Source organism: Kogia breviceps, chromosome 6 (assembly GCF_026419965.1).
Source record: "Kogia breviceps isolate mKogBre1 chromosome 6, mKogBre1 haplotype 1, whole genome shotgun sequence".
Lineage (NCBI taxonomy): Eukaryota > Metazoa > Chordata > Mammalia > Artiodactyla > Physeteridae > Kogia > Kogia breviceps.
The window spans coordinates 121292783-121310287 of NC_081315.1; the positions used below are offsets into that span (position 1 = coordinate 121292783).

At 35.6% G+C, this 17505-nt stretch overlaps 1 protein-coding gene across 26 annotated transcripts in view; it reads right to left on the bottom strand.

The window, feature by feature from the left end:
* Window positions 1–17505, bottom strand: part of CAMK2D (calcium/calmodulin dependent protein kinase II delta) — a 301130-nt gene that overhangs the window by 149139 nt on the left and 134486 nt on the right. For all 26 annotated transcript variants that reach the window (XM_067036558.1, XM_067036562.1, XM_067036555.1 and 23 more), the window contains exon 4: window positions 8545–8599. In XM_067036558.1, the coding sequence (XP_066892659.1) occupies window positions 8545–8599 (55 nt within the window). The remainder of the gene's footprint in view (window positions 1–8544; window positions 8600–17505) is intronic.

Here is a 17505-nt window from a genome sequence, read left to right on the forward strand (position 1 = left end):
ATTTGCTGAACGAAGAAACTTCCCCAAGGACATAATTATGCCTGCCTCAGCTTCAGTTCTTCCCACTGTTTCCTGATATCCCTGGCTGAATGAAGGTTGCCTCGCTTTCCCAATCCCCTGTATAACTCTTACAGCTTTTACCACACTAGGTCTACACCACAGATACTTCGAAGGCATCTAAGCCCCTATCTAAACTATAAAATCTTTGAAAAAGGATGGTGTCTGACTTATCCTTTAGCCCTAATATTACCAATAAAACTATCAGCTCCCCAGTCCAAGGCGTGTATTTTGAAAAGTATTTTTAGTATTATAATTTCAAATTTGTAAAAATGAAAACTAAACACGTTTTCCTAACAATAACCACAAAACATGCAGCTTGACCAGGACTTCTGGCTGGTAGAAATATGATAAAATGGGGCAGAAGGAGGAAGCACAGCAGATTCTCTCAGAGTACTGCATTCTGAATTTACCCAAATGGGACATTTATTTTAAAATGCTCAGAAACATTGCTTTTTTTCCCCCTTAAAACATTAGACGAAGTGTCTTGCTTTTATTAGGCACCTTTCACATATTTGATGAATGGAATTTCTTATTTGGGGACAAAAACACAAACACTTTAAAACAGAAGAAAAAAAGAAATACTTCACATACCAAGATAGGACTTTGCTAGAGAAAAAAATATGTCCTTTTAAAAGACGTAATGATAGCATTTTCTCCAACACTTTAGACTCGTGAGAAATTTTCTAGTATTTAAAAATGGTACCAGGAGTCCCATTAATTCTAACAGAAATCTCAAATTGATGCAAATAACATCCTGGCTTCATAGAATAGAAAAGAACTTGAGAGACGTCTAACAAATTTTTCATCTGGACCCATGGCCTCAGTCTCTTTGAGAAAAATAAGGCTTAGAGAAAAGATATTGTTAAATGTTTAGCCCTGGGTAGCTTTGAGATTGAAACTTAAATCTTTTCATTCTGGGTCAGCATGCTTTCCATTGAGCCTTAATCTAGTCTATTTTAGTTCCCTATTGAGATTACCAAAATTCAACCCAAGTGTTTATTCTCTGACACATTTACTTAAAGTGTGATATATCTATACATCATTGTGTACATTCACCCAACAAGCACATAATACAGACCTTCTCTGACATATAGATCCTGAAATATACATGCCATATTCAAATGACTGCCCTTGTCAAGGCCTTTTTTCCCATCAGTCCTAGAAATGGACTGGATCTGCTTTATTTCCTAAGGCCAATGGCTCTGCCTTTAGGCTTCTCCCTTGAGGACTGCAATTCTAGCTCCATTACTTCACTGTCTTATCTTCTGTTAGATTTCAGATAAATCCACATCTCTTGCCTCCCAGAGTTGCTGAGATGTGTTTAAAAACCCTTCTAGGCACAGACCTTGACAAAAATGATTCTAAAAAATCAGGCAGTTCAATATTTGCTGTGAAGATATCTTTGTTTTCATGCAGGCCTTTCCCACTGATTCCTGAGTCTATTTGCAAAATTGACTATTAATGCTTTGTGGTGGATAGATACCTGAATAAAAAATATAAATTAGAAGTAACAAAAGGAAACCTTTTTTTTTTTTTCCATAGAACTCACGGCCCCTTCTGTTTTGCTTTTTAGAAAAGGAAAGAATTCCATTAGAAGAAGACTCAACACACCTATAAAAATAGAACTTCCCATTCGATTCTGAATAGCTGACATTCCACAGGAAGTATGTACAAGTACCACATTGCCAAAACCAGCATCAAAAGGACAAACACAGAGAACATTCCTTCTTCAGGAATTCAAGTAGTTATTTTATCTTGGAACTGATTGGCAAAGTGACTTCCAATTTTTCCATGAGTATTTCATTGATATCCTTAAGATCATACTTTTCTTAACTATATTTAAAATGTGCATTTTTCTAAAGCTACTTACTTTTCTTCTTCCTAGAATACCACTACCACAATTAAATAATTTAGAGGAATTATTTATTTATATTTGTTATAACCTCTTTTTAGTCATTGAAAATCTACACTTTTAGCCATTGTTTTCCAACTGTCTCTAAAGCTGGGTGCTTTACTGGATTGTGTTTAACTAGTTTATTAATCTCATTTACTGGAAAAGCATTTTGATGAGAATTACTGATAACTCTCCTCTTAAACTTTAAACACTGAAGAATAATTGCAACAGATTTCAAAATAACAGCAGATTTCATGTTACTATGGTTCAAATGTAAACTTTACATTTTGGTTTCAGAGACATTAATAGCACAAGCAAATATCGTTGCTTCAGATATGACCCACTGTAATTAAAAATCTTATTTTGTTTTCATACGAAATACTTTCTTTACATGTTCTGCACCAATTACTAAGTGCTGAATTTTTAAAGAATGGTGCACTTTAAAAATAAACTTTATTCTAAACAATGTGATTCTTATCATTCCCTCCAGTTAGTAAGGAAATCTTACATTTAAAAATCTATAAAATTTAAAACATGGATATAAATAACTTGATGACTGTGGAAAAGCGGCATGGCATGGGAGGAAGCATGCCTCTTTCTTTTATATTTGGCCTAACACTGAATTGCTTTTTGGAGCTGAAGGGGATCAGAATATGCCCTGCCAAAATATGCCACTTTGGCATAAGGATTATACTGAGCTAAAGGCAAGTGAGAATCAGCAAATACAGGAAGAATTCTCCACTGCATGCCCTTAATTTGCCTAAAAGCAGGACATAAATTTCCCTTTGAGGAAGGTGTCTGCTTCCATCTAAGCAATTCTTACCATCTAAGACAAGGAGTTGACACCCTGAGTCTAATTGCTTCTTTCAATTTCACTTCTTTGCTGTGAGCTCATGTGCACATAAATATTAATAAAAATGTTGTGCCTTTTCTCCTGTTAATCACTATCTTTTCTTAGTTTAACTCACATGCCTTCATGCGTTGAACATAAGAGGGTAGAGAAAAAATTTTTTCTCTCTGACTGAGCTGTGATTAAACCCAATTAGCCAAAGTGGAGAGGGAAGGGGGAGGGGCAAATTAGGGGTTTGGAATTAAGAGATACAAACTACTATGTGTAAAATAGATAAGCAACAGGATATATTGTATAGCACAGGGAATTACAGCTATTATCTTGTAATAACTTTTAATGGAGTATAATCTATAAAAATACTGAATCACAATCTGTATACCTAAAACTAATATAATATTGCAAATCAACTATGCTTCAATGAAAATAAATAAAATGAATACATTTTAAAAATAAATAAATTAAATTTAAAAATAAACCCAGTTCTGAACGGTCGTTTAGGTAATGAGCATTAGCAAAAGTGTTTTTTTAATTCTAGTATTCATCACAGCATGAAGGACATATCCCAGTGTATAATGCCATACCCTTGATTATACTGTAAAGGAGATCTGACAAATTAGACCTATCAAGAAATCGCAACATGTCTAAAAAAATGGGGTGGAGGCATTTCTCTCACTAAATAAATAAAAAAATAAAAAACAAACAAACACAAAAAACTAAAACCCTGTGCTCTCAGCCCCGCACAGCAGTAAAGAGGCACTTCCCAGGGGTGTCAGTTGGGGTTGAGTAGGAAACCTGGGCTTCTACCCCCATCTGTCAGTAATAAGATGGTACCTCCTCACCTCTGCCATTGTGGTATCAGAGGACTGTTAAAAAGATGATTTAAATTAAATTCAGAGTCTCATAATACCCAAAATGTCCAGGATATAATACAAAATCACTCATCATACCAAGAATCAGGATAAGCTCAATATGAATGAGAAAAAACAATGAACAGATACCAATACCAAGATGACAGTGATGTTGGAATTACCTGACAGGTTTTTTAGTCAGCCATAATAAAAATGCTTCAGTGAACAATTATGAACACACTTAAATGAAAAAAAAAGGATGAAGTCTCAACAAAGGAATAGAGGATACACCAAACGACCAAAAGTCAATGGTAGAACTGATAAAAACACAGTAACTAATAAAATTTTAAAAACTCAATTGATGAGCTCAACAGCAGAATGGAAAAAAACTGAGGAAAGGATAAGTGAACTTGAAGAGAAAATATAAATTACCCAATTAGAACAAAAGAAATAAAATAAATTTTTAAAAAATTGAACAGAGTATCTAGGAATAAAACTACCTAAGGAGACAAAAGACTTGTATGCAGAAAATTATAAGACACTGATGAAAGAAATTAAAGATTATACAAATAGGTGGAGAAATATACCATGTTCTTGGATTAGAAGAATCAACATTGTGAAAATGACTCTACTACCCAAAGCAATCTACAGATTCAATGCAATCCCTATCAAACTACCACTGGCATTTTTTTTACAGAACTAGAACAAAATATTTCACAATTTGTATGGAAACACAAAAGACCCTGAATAGCCAAAGCAATCTTGAGAACGAAAAATGGAGCTGGAGGAATCAGGCTCCCTGACTTCAGACTATACTACAAAGCTACAGTAGTCAAGACAGTATGGTACTGGCACAAAAACAGAAATATAGATCAATGGAACAGGATAGAAAGCCCAGTGATAAACCCACACACATATGGTCACCTTATGGAGGGAAGGATATACAGTGGAGAAAAGACAGCCTCTTCAATAAGTGGTGCTGGGAAAACTGGACAGGTACATGTAAAAGTATGAAATTAGAACACTCCCTAACAACATACACAAAAATAAACTCAAAATGGATTAAAGGACTTCCCTGGTGGCGCAGTGGTTGAGAGTCCGCCTGCCGATGCAGGGGACATGGGTTCGTGCCCCGGTCCGGGAAGATCCCACGTGCCGCGGAGCGGCTGGGCCCGTGAGCCATGGCCTCTGAGTCTGCGCGTCCAGAGCCTGTGCTCCGCAACGGGAGAGACCACAACAGTGAGAGGCCCGCATACCGTAAAAAAATAAATAAAAATTAAAAATTAAAAAAAAAAAAAAAAAGAAAATGGATTAAAGACCTAAATGTAAGGCCAGACACTATCAAACTCTTAGAGGAAAACATAGGCAGAACACTCTATGACATAAATCACAGCAAGATCCTTTTTGACCCATCTCCTAGAGAAATGGAAATAAGAACAAAAATAAACAAATGGGACCTAATGAAACTTAAAAGCTTTTGCATAGCAAAGGATACCACTAGAAGACAAAAAGACAACCCTCAGAATGGGAGAAAATATTTGCAAATGAATTAACTAACAAAGGATTAATATCCAAAATTTATAAGCAACTCGTGCAGCTCAATAACAAAAAAACAAACAACCCAATCCAAAAATGGGCAGAAGAACTAAACAGACATTTCTCCAAAGAAGATATACAGATTGCCAACAAACACATGAAAGAATGCTCAACATCATTAATCATTAGAGAAATGCAAATCAAAACTACAATGAGATATCATCTCACACCGGTCAGAAAGGCCATCATCAAAAAATCTACAAACAATAAATGCTGGAGAGGGTGTGGAGAAAAGGGAACCCTCTTGCACTGCTGGTGGGAATGTAAATTAATACAGCCACTACGGAGAACAGTATGGAGGTTCCTTAAAAAACTACAAACAGAACTACCATACGACCCAGCAATCCCATTACTGGGCATATACCCTGAGAAAACCATAATTCAAAAAGAGTCAAGTACCAAAATGTTCATTGCAGCTTTATTTACAATAGCCAGGACATGGAAGCAACCTAAGTGTCCATCAACAGATGAATGGATAAAGAAGATGTGGCACATATATACAATGGAATATTACTCAGCCATAAAAAGAAATGAAACTGAGTTATTTGTAATGAGGTGGATAGACCTGGAGTCTGTCACACAGAGTGAAGTGAGTCAGAAGGAGAAAAACAAATACCGTATGCTAACACATATATATGGAATTTAAGAAAAAAAATGTCATGAAGAGATAAGTGGTAGGACGGGAATAAAACACAGACCTACTAGAGCATGGACTTGAGGATATGGGGAGGGGGAAGGGTAAGCTGTGACGAGGTGAGCGAGTGGCATGGACATATATACACTAGCAAATGTAAAATAGATAGCTAGTGGGAAGCAGTCGCATAGCACAGGGAGATCAGCTCAGTGCTTTGTGACCACCTAGAGGGGTGGGATAGGGAGGGTAGGAGGGAGGGAGACACAAGAGGGAAGAGATATGGGAACATATGTATATGTATAACTGATTCACTTTGTTGTAAAGCAGAAACTAACACACCATTGTAAAACAGTTATACTCCAATAAAGATGTTAAAAAAAAAAAAAATTGAAGAGACTCAGGGACTTATGCGACTATAACAAAAGATCTAACATTCATGTCATCAGGGTTCCAGAAAGAGAAGAGAAAATGAGGCTGAAAAAGCAATCAAAGAAACAATGTCTAAAAATTTCCTAAGTTTGGCATAAATCTAAATACTCAAGAGATTAATATCAAATAAGATAAACTCTAAGAAATTCAAGGCAAGACACACCATAGTCAAACTTCTAAAAACTATAGACAAAGTTACATTTTTTTAAAGCAGCCAGAGAGAAATAATACCTTATCTTTAGGGGATAAGCAATCAGAATGATAGAAGATTTCTCATGAAAAACAAAAGAATCCAGAAGGAATTGGCCCAACATTGAAAGAAAGTTACTGTCAACCTAGAGTTTTATATCTAGCAAAAATATCCTTCACAAATGAAGAGGAAATCAAGACAGTCTCAGAAAAGGAAAACAGAATCTGTTGCCAGCACATCTATACTCTAAAAGAATGGCTATAGGAAATTCTTAAAGAAGGAGTGCTGGAACATCAAGAAGGAAGAAAGAACAACGGTAGAAGTAAAAATATGAGCTTTGAGAAAGACTTGAAAAGAAGAACTAGTGCAACTTGGAGTGTTGCCAACCTACAGCCACATGAACAAGCCATGAATGGAATGTGACTGTGGAAAGAACCTTGTGCAGCAGGACTGTGCGTATCCAGAGATTTACTCTATTCTCTAGCAAGTATGTGGATCACCAATATGGCAGACATGTTTGGTTGCCTATCCAACAGGCAAGACTTCCCTTACTGCTACAGATTGAATTTAAGATTGGTCAGAGCCGACTGCTATAATTCTATCACCTTTACTACTACTTGGTTCAGACATGTGCATGAGAAGCAATTCTAAACAATAATTCATTATCAGCTATCTTCTGAAGGAATGCTGGGAAAGGTTTTCCCTATAAATAAAAATATATGCAATGGGATTAATGTTTTCTTTTGTTCTGCCTTTGGAAGTCACTGTGATACCTGAAAATGAGGCAGCAAACTTGAGAACATTAAGGGGAACCTGAGGGTGAGGACAAACCCACATACTACAAAGAACACAGAGAAAGATGGAATGAATTGGTTTCTTAATGATATCACTGGAGGGCTGAATTAACCAAACTTAGTACTAACCTGTCATTAGACACATTTTACATGAAATAATAATTTTTTTCTTATCTATTCCCCAAATATCACATTAAATGCTACAGAGAAGTCCGTCATATGAATGTACTGTAATTATGCAACTGATTCCATTATTGGATTTACAAGTTGGTTTTCTTTTTTTTTCCCCACTATAAAGGACAATGCAATAAACAGCTTTCAGTATAAACTTTATCTGAATTTAGGGTAATACTGTCTCTGTACTTTGTTCTGAGAAGGAAAATTACTAAGTTAAATGAAATGGGCATTTTTGATATGGAGTATCAATTTGATTTTCAGAAAGTGTATTCTTATTTAACCCCTAGCAGCAATGTGTATGGCCTGTCTCACTATATACCATCCAGCCAGAGGGGATGCTGTGGACCGCTCCCTAAGAGCACTGTTTTCCCTTCATTCTTATTGACAGAACCTTGGTTTATAAATCCTGATGAGTCTAAGTCAATCTTGGTGACTCCATTCTCCTTGCCAGTGATTGGCAAGGGGTAGGCATGTGACTTAGCCCTGGCCAATGAGATGAAAACTGGGAGGCTTACTAGGTGAATTTTTCATTCTTAAAAAAAAAAAAGAGAGAGAGAGAATGTCTTCCACTATAAATTACCATGTCTCCATGTAATAATTTGAACCATGCCAGTCTGAGAACAAAGCCAGTGAGCTGGGGTAAAAGATGGTAGTTTGGTGATGTTGTTGAACTCCTGAATTAACCAACCTCAAGGGTCCTTGAGCCTTCTTTTATATAAGATAATAAGTTACAAACACTTCAAAAAAATCAATGGAAAATTATGCTTATGTATAATCAGCCATCTTTGTACCCCAAGGTAAAACTGAGAACTACTTATGATATCACAATGAACAGTCCCAAAGGAAACAGACTCATAACTGTTTCCCTTATGAAGATTAACTTAAATTTTAAATAAACAATGCTGAGCATTCACCTCATTTCAAAAGAATTAGAGTTGAATGTAATTTGAAGAACATTTAAAAATATTATAGGGCCATTAATTTGGACTGTAACTTGGAGAAAAATCACCCTTAATTCAAGATCTTCAAATAGACAGCAAAAATAAACAAACACAAAGTATGTTGTACTTACAAATCAAACACCAAGTAATGGAAGCCCTCTTCCGATATGCTGTCGTGAAGTCGCACTAAAACAAAAGGAAAAAGAGAAGAAAGTTTGTGTTATATGTATGCCAACAATCAACATTAAGCCAAGACTTTTAATAGGCATCTGTCTCCTAAATTAAAATGTTAGCAACACTATTTTAGCTTCTCATGAGTCAGCATCCTTTATAGCAGGGCTTTGGTTCAGACAGACCCAAGGTTTAAGTTCTGGTTCTGATAATTATTAACTGTGTGATCTTAAGCAAATTAATTAACTTGTAATGATAACAGTACTTATATTTTATAAAACCATTGAGAACATTAAATAAAACAATACAAGTAAAATAATTCGCATATTGCCACGTGAAAACTAAATAAAAGTCAATAATTGCTATACCTCCATATGTCCAAAGTTACCAGGCTATAGCAATTCTCCCACTGAGAGTCTCTTCCTTGTCATTCCCTTTGCTATTATCCTAGTCCAGGTTTTAAGAGTCTAGTAAATGGACTCCATGCCTCTGACTCTCCCTTTTTTCTGGGAAATTTCTATATAGCACTCCCCAGCCAGCCAAAACAGTTTTTGTTATGCTACCTCTAAAATCAAGTCGCCAAAATCTATTTACCAAATCATCAGCCAAAAATGTACAGCTAGAACTTTTAATAAAATAATCTACTTTAATAGATTTAGTATTAAGCATATTAACACTACTTTAGATTTTCCAGTGAGCTAAACGTTCAGTGATAACTAGCCAAAATCAAAGTTTCTCTCTTCTGAATTTAAAGTACTCATTGTTTACTGCAAAATAACCACACATGTAAAACTCACTTACTTTTCTTTCCTGCTATTTATTTTTGCCTAAGCCCCCTGACTTCCTTAGATGGTAAACTTCCTAAGTATCCAATCACTCAGGGGGGCTTGGCCTTCACTGGGAGCAACGGAGGCCAAGAAAAGCAACAAACTCATAGGACACAAATGCTTTTGAAAAGTCACCAAAAAAGGATCATGATTTCTACTATGACCTGTCTTTAGTACTTTCCCCATGCAGTGATGACCACCATATGGAAAATGTGGATTCAAAAGAATACTTAGATGGTCACACAAGCTACTATAATCCACAAAGGGAGTTTGTAGTACCCATGACATTCCCAAGGTCACAGACATAATAGAATGTCCATTCTTTACAATCCAATTCCATCCCCTTCAGATATCATCCTTGGCTCACTATTAAAATCTTTTCTGAATTCCTCTCCAGAAATTTCTCCAAAGTAGAGAAAGAGAGGCTTTTGCTTCACCTATAATTATGGATTATCATTTGTAAAATGTGAGTTTTCTGTTACCATGAACATGATAAGGGGGCCCATAACGCAGGCACCTGGGAGTGTGGCCACTGCAGCTCAGTCTGAGCTCCTCTATTTGTCTCTAGAGCACATGGAATGTAAACACGCTGCAGCACCCCTCTCCTTATCTTATTTGTTTCTCAAAGTGTCACCCTTGAATTCATGGATGCAGCCTATTTTACTTTTATTAACAAACTCTAATACCTGTCCTTTCTTCAGGACACAGAGTTTCTTTCTCATCAACACCAGCAAACAGGAACCATATTTCATAAGTCTTTGCATCCCTCATACAGACTTGGCAAATAGTAGACAGTCTTTCATAAAATTGGTTTTGAGTATTTACTAGACCAGGTGCTAGGCATTCTTCCCACTTTTTAGACAAACATTTTCATCAAAACTCAGTATACTTATATATGTCTGAAACAAAATGATTGCTATGCAAACCATTCTCCTGTAACTTGAATTGTGTGAAGGGTATTCTTCAGTTTGCCAGTATCAGAGATCACATGCTTCATCCATAAATTCAGAGTGACACTAAAGATGAGGAGAGGGAGACTGCTGTGTGCTTACATTGCAGTCATGTGTTTAATTTGCCTGCTACCTTTGCTTAAATTTATGCCACCAAAGAAAATCAAAAGTTTAGCTCAATGATGAGTCTTCTGCTCAGTCATTCAGCACAGTAAGGAAAGCCAGATCATGGGTGATAATTCACTGGCTTTCTTATATGACACAGACTCACAGATATCTCACTGAGCAGCTGTAACACAACCTGTGTTTAAATGAGTTCAAATAATGGTATGGCTATTTGAAGAACTCAGACAGTTACTCTGTGAAAATAAGGTGGATTTCCATGCTATCAGAGTTAAAATGAAAAGCAAAAATCACAACGTGAGCTGGAGGAAGTGACCACTTTTTTCTCACATTGTCTCAAGGTAAAATCTGCAGTTGGAGATGAGATCTCAGGTTTTCAGATCAGAGTTATAGAGCTAAACAGAGGTGGATATTTCAGATACAAGTGGAGAAGCAGTACTAATTTCTGGTTATATCTGGAATAAAATTTTCTTAGTTTGACTACCACTACCTATTAATACTCGGAATTGATCATCATTTGGAAGTAAGTTATTTTTTGAACGAAGTCAAGAGCTGCTCAAGCCTGATAATCAAACACATACATTGTTTTGGGTCAAAACCAGTTTCACAAAAGCATTTTGTCAGCAAGTACATGATAATGGTTAAAGATAAAAACCATCTGACCAAGTTCAATCCTTTTGCATCACACCATTCTAAAATAATCTCCACTATTTCTAACCAGCCATTTGACCAGGTAAGATTAATTCTGAATAAATTTTGTTATGATACAGTGGAAAAAAACTAGCATCATCTTTACTTGGGATAAATACATACACATTTTCATAATCCTAAACAGTATAACCGTTATCTAGGATAAACACTTAAATTCTAAGGCATTAAGTATGAGATTTATAATGGGGAAAAAGGTGCTTCTGAAGCTAAAATATTTCCAAAGTTTAGCTGACCCAAGGCCTAATCCTTTTCCTCTCTCTCTTGAATGACAGAGTTAGTATAAATCCCTAAAACTAAACATAGTAGGGCAATGCTGCCAGTGTTATCATAATACTACAGAGTAATTCATACAGAACAGATTGTATTGCATCCTCTAATCACTGGTTCTCAGCTCTAAGCAATACTCCTGGTTATAAATGAGGTAGATTTTGCATTTTTAGTTGGCTATGTTGCAAGAATTGAGGTAGTTGGGTTTGATTCACATACTGGGATGCGAATATGGCAGCTTTTAAGTCAGATACTTTTTATATTCTCATCAGCAGTTAATTATATTTCACAGCTAGAGCAAGCATTAGCCAACTTAGGCCATGCAATGTGCCAAGCCTTCGCAAAAGAGGGATGCCAAAGTCGAGTTCATTTGTTAACTTAAATATATATATATTTAATATTTATATATAGAAATAATATTTATATTTATTTTATATATATATATATATATATATATATATTTACTAGTTTCAGACATTATAACAGTCAAATGGCAACACTCTAGAGAGAAATTTCACCTCAACCATTACTCCTGGCTCTTTTGTGACAAAGCTGGTCATTTCTGGAGAGAAAACTTTTCAGATAGAAAACAAAGAAGCACTGAAAACCAAACTCAAAATAAAACTAACATTTCTAGAACACTGAAGGTAAACCTGTATAGATGCTCTGTTTTCCTTAATCTCTATTTCTTATAACATGAGTAATACATATAATAAAGCAACCCATTTAAAAAATCTCCCCAGTATAAAAATACTAATTTAGGTTGTGTGTATTTGAAAAATATATGCACTCTATTTCTCTGAAATATGAAGCCATGCATATATAGTTTATTTTAAATTAAATAGAAAGATAAGCAGATAAAGATATATAGATATTTCTTTTGTTGTTATTGTTGTCAAAGTCGGTAGTATTGGGCTTCCCTGGTGGCGCAGTGGTTGGGAGTCGCCTGCCGATGCAGGGGACACCGGTTCATGCCCCGGTCCAGGAAGATCCCACATGCCGCGGAGCGGCTGGGCCCGTGAGCCATGGCCGCTGAGCCTGCGCGTCCGGAGCCTGTGCTCCGCAACGGAAGAGGCCACAACAGTGAGAGGCCCGCGTACCACCAAAAAAAAAAAAAAAAAATTCGGTAGTACTAAAGCATTTATATTTTGATTTTCTTTACTTGTCTTAACAAGAAACTTTTAAAATTTGGGCATAAAAAGTTTGGAAATTTGACTTAGCTGTCTAAGGCAAACTGATCAGACACAGAAACTACAGTTTGTTCTAAGTTTAGATATTTGAACACATAAATTTCTAAAGTTGCATGAGAGATACATATTTTGACAATATATTGAGCGATATGACCCATTAATAAATACCAAATAAGCCACTATCCACTACTCAAAAATGAAAATAACTTTAGTACCAGAAATCAAAGAATTGTTTCAATAAAATTTCAAATATTTTTTCTGAAGTGACAAGAAAATCTTTGTAAACTTATTATTAATTAACATGAAATTATATTTAAAAGCAATTCGTTGCTAATATGAAAAAGCTATTAAAGTTAAGAACTTTCTGAAAAAAGCAAACATAATTATTACATGAAAATTCAGTGGGGAATGCCACCCATGTTAATTTTAAAACTCTCCTAAAAATACACAAAAAAAGCCACTGGAACACAAGATCAATCATGAAAGTCAAAGCATATCAACTCCGTTGACCATGACCTCCATCCTTATTCTCAAATTATCACCTCATTTCCTGAAGCTAATCCTAAATCCAGTTTAGATTAGCTTCAATATCTACAGTATCAGGTTAGTAAGAGGGCTGACTAGAAGAAATCACAATGTCTTCTAACAGTCCAGCTCTATTTACAAGCTCATATTCAAAGGAGCTTCTGGCTGGTCAAAATATCTATTAGTTGGGAGAATTACAATCTGGGAAGATGGTAAAAGTGAGGACAAATGACTAATAACTGCAAACTATATGGCCACCATATACTTTGACACTGATCACACGACACCAAAAGAACATGAGAGAACAATCAATTCTTTTTCATGAAAGTCATAAATGACTAAATATAGAATTTCAGAGATGTTTAATGAAACAGACAAGTAAATGGACAGTACTTTTAATAGCCTTTCCTGCTCACTTTTAATAAAATTATGTATGTGACAGGAAATTACAGACTTATTACTAAACCAAGTAATATCTAGAAATAGTCTTTGTTTTCTTTGAAAAATAATTTGAGATTATCTTGTTGCACATTTTCACTTCTTGGAAAAGTTAGTAATCATTTCAAGTTTCTTTTATTTAAAAACATATTCCTCTTTCAATTCTGCATCAGTATCATTTATTTTATGTATTTGAATAAGTGATTTCAACTTTCTTCATTTTCTCTCTTCTTGCCATATCTTTCTGCTATTCCATCTTCTAATACTTATATAAAGCTAATCAGAGATTACTCATGGATATCCTTAAACAATAGGAATATCAAGAAAGGAAGAGAATGTATTGTCATCAGATGACTTGCATATTAAAGAAATCTCTAGATGGTGCACTTTCACACTGTACTTTAATTATAAGGACCTAACAGAGCTTTGAGCTAATACCATCCTTCTGTTGAGTTTATACAAAATGCACACACCTATCTACTATGTATTAAATGTGTAAGAGTGTCTGGTAAAGTAGACAAAAACTGGCCATTTGTAATTCCTCTGCTCTTACCTGAATAGCACCACTATAATACCCACTGTAGAATCCGGTACCATTTTACCACTCTGCCTCCTATAATCTGGGTCAAAAAGAAAAGCCCTATTGCTGATAATTGCCCACCAGGCTGCTCCAGTGGCTCCATATTTAACCAGCAAGAAACCAACACATTAAATGATTAAAGTAGTACAGTACTTAACTACATTTTAAGATTAATCAAAAGCTATGTTATTTATGATAAATTAGGACTATCACACAGAAGGAGTCTGTATCATGCCAAAGAATGGACCAGGTAAGGATCTTTTTTTTAAAATGCTGATCAAGGCAGTATTTAAAATAAGAATAAAACATACTGAAGTGCATTTCACATTTCAGGTAACCACTAAAGCTTTGGGAAACTTTTGTTTGAGTTTTATACACGTATATTGCACACTTTAAAAAAAAAAAAACTACAGATCACAGAAAAATGCTTGATAAGCACTGGGTCACATGATTCTATAAGAGGATCCTATAAGATCCTTTCCAACTCTAAGTTTCTACATTTCTATATTTCTGGATGATTACAGCTAATAAAAAGTATGGGAAATAAAACATTTATTACCAATACAAGGTTGAATATAATCCCCTACATTTAAGACTTCCTTCTTCAACATTCCAACACATTTAAATTTAAAACATAGTTCATTTTATTTTGGATCTGTTTTTAACAAATAACTAGAGAGAAAACTTAAAATGTTTATCTTGACAAATTAAAAATAAGTCATTTTCAAAAATGTACTGGGCAGATGTGTTGCTTTTCTGACAACAGTCCTGGAGAACAGAATAAATAGAAAACGTATTAGATCATCCTCTCTTTGCAACTTACTACCATATTATCTTAACACTTGCAACTGAATTTTCCCTAGAGATACACCAGCCCAAATGCTCTCATCTTTCAAACCCCTTTCTGAAAATTCATTTCTTGCATATTTTTCCAAACTTGGTTCACTCCATAAGCAGGAAATAGGTGACTTTAAAATTCTACTAAAATGTTTTAAAAATACAATGTAAAACTGTATCCGTATTATGTTATCTCAATATTTTTCAATAACTATTTTTATACCGAAAGTACTTAAAGATATCACTCTATTTCCTCTGGATAACATACACAAACATGAAGCACATGATAAAGAACATACTCTAATCTTCGGCTCAAAATCGAGGAAAAACATAAAAGTTATTTATGAACTTATTCATGAGTTGGATATCACTGGAATAACAAAGGATATCAATAGATATACCTACAGGCACTGGTATACTAGTCAGTGCCAGTAAGCACCAGGTACCTGGTAATATGATTTTGGTTAAGCCCTCAATGGAACAGTTAGTTCACCTAGGCCAGTGATTCTTTTCTTAAAGTAAAGAATAACTGCCCGTTTATCATGAAATCAAGGGAAGTTATAATGAGTGCCAGACATCTCAAACATGTGGTGCATTTGCTTGCCTCACAGACGTCTCAAAGCAAACAAGCCCAAAGAACTCACAGTCTTCTCGACTAAATCCTGCTCTACGCAGTGTCTTCCATATCTTTCCAGTTGCTCAGGATAAAAAACCTCAGTGTAATTTTGACTCTTTTCTCTGATGCTGAAAATCCAATCTGATAGCAAAGCCTTCAAAATACATAAGGAAAAAAATTTTTTCCAGGTTTCTACCCTGCCCCTCATTCTCCTTACGACAGCAGCCAGAATAATCCTGTTAAGACTAAAATCTGATTATTGTCCCTTTGCTCAGAACCCTCCAATGGCTCTCCAACTGCCTCTGAGTAAAAGCCAAAATCCCATTCATGGCCCACGAGGTTCCACAAAGTCCATCTCCGTCCCCACCATTTATCTGCCTGGCATCTCCTACCACCACTCTTCCCCTGGCTCACTGCACCCCATCCACACTGGCTTCTTTGTGCTTTTGGAGAAAGAACTTGGGGCCAACTTCTGCCTCAGTCTTTGCACTTGCTGTCTCCTCTGCCTGGAACTCTTTTCTCCCCAGCTATGGTTCACTACCTCATCTCTTTCAAGTCCCTGCTCAGCTTTTCACCTGTTTTTGTAAATAAAAGTTTTGCTGGAACACAGCCATGTCCGTTTGTTGACATATTAACGATGGCACTTTCAAGCTAGCACTGCAGTGTTTAGTAGTTGCAACAAAGACCCTATTGCCATGAAAATGAAAATATTTACTATTTGGCCCTTTACAGAAAAAGTCTGCTGACCCCTGGAGTAGAAGAAAAAATTGTTGAAAGGAAGAAGACAGCTTGTGAGAGGTCAGGAGGTGACACAGACAATCTACATGACTAATTAAAGCCATCGACAGTGATGGTTAAAAGTGGGGAAGGAGAGAACATAGTAAGTCAGCTCTTACATAATACAATAAATGAGTAGGGGTACCAAGATAGTGGTGGGAAACCGCAGCCCTGAGTGGTGTAGGATGTTGTAATCTGAGAAAATGTGTTCAAAGATGGGGTGGTGGAAGGATGGAGGTGGGGGACACCGAGGGAGGAGGTATTAACAGCGGTTATGTAAAAGCAGTGAAGAACAAGAAAACACCTGTGCACCACCAGGTTCAGGGTTATGTTGAGGACAGAGAAAACAACACGCACTGTCCAGTGCTATAGCACACTCAAGAGAAAGCCAGACTGCAGTTAGCTCGAGAAGAAATGAACATTCAGAGACCACTGGGAGAACAGAGGGCACTCAGCAAAGATTATGCCATAAGATTTGTTATTTTATAAATAACGGGAAAGGGGAAAACTAATAAAAGGTGCTAAAAGTTGTCAATTTTCTCACAGTTTAGATATTAACCCATTAGTTAATCAGATTGTTGAAGATTTTCTCTTTGATAGATTTTCACATTTAGTTTTCTTTTCTAGAAGAGACATTTTTAAATACATTAATTTTTAAAGACCAAATTTAAGGAGTATGAGTTTCTGTCATTTCATTACTAACATACTCCTAGAGGGTTCTAAATCCTATTAAAAATATTTATGCATATGCCCTGTATTTATAACACCTAAATTCCTTACAGGACAATAGTTAATCTGATTTGATTCTTTCATATCATAACAATTTTAGTATCTTCTTGCTCAGTTTTAATTAAGTTTTCTTCCTGGTTCTTGTTTGCCAGATAGGAATGCTGGAAAAAATGAATGAAGAAGATACATCTTTAAATTTGCTCTCAATGAAAACTACATGGCATTAATTCATTATATTTAAACAATTTTTTTTTGATGGAAACTGATTCTGCCGTCTCTGCTCCTAAGCAAAATATTATGTCAAACTGACCTTTCATCCTGAACAAAAAATATTAATATATTCTTTAAATA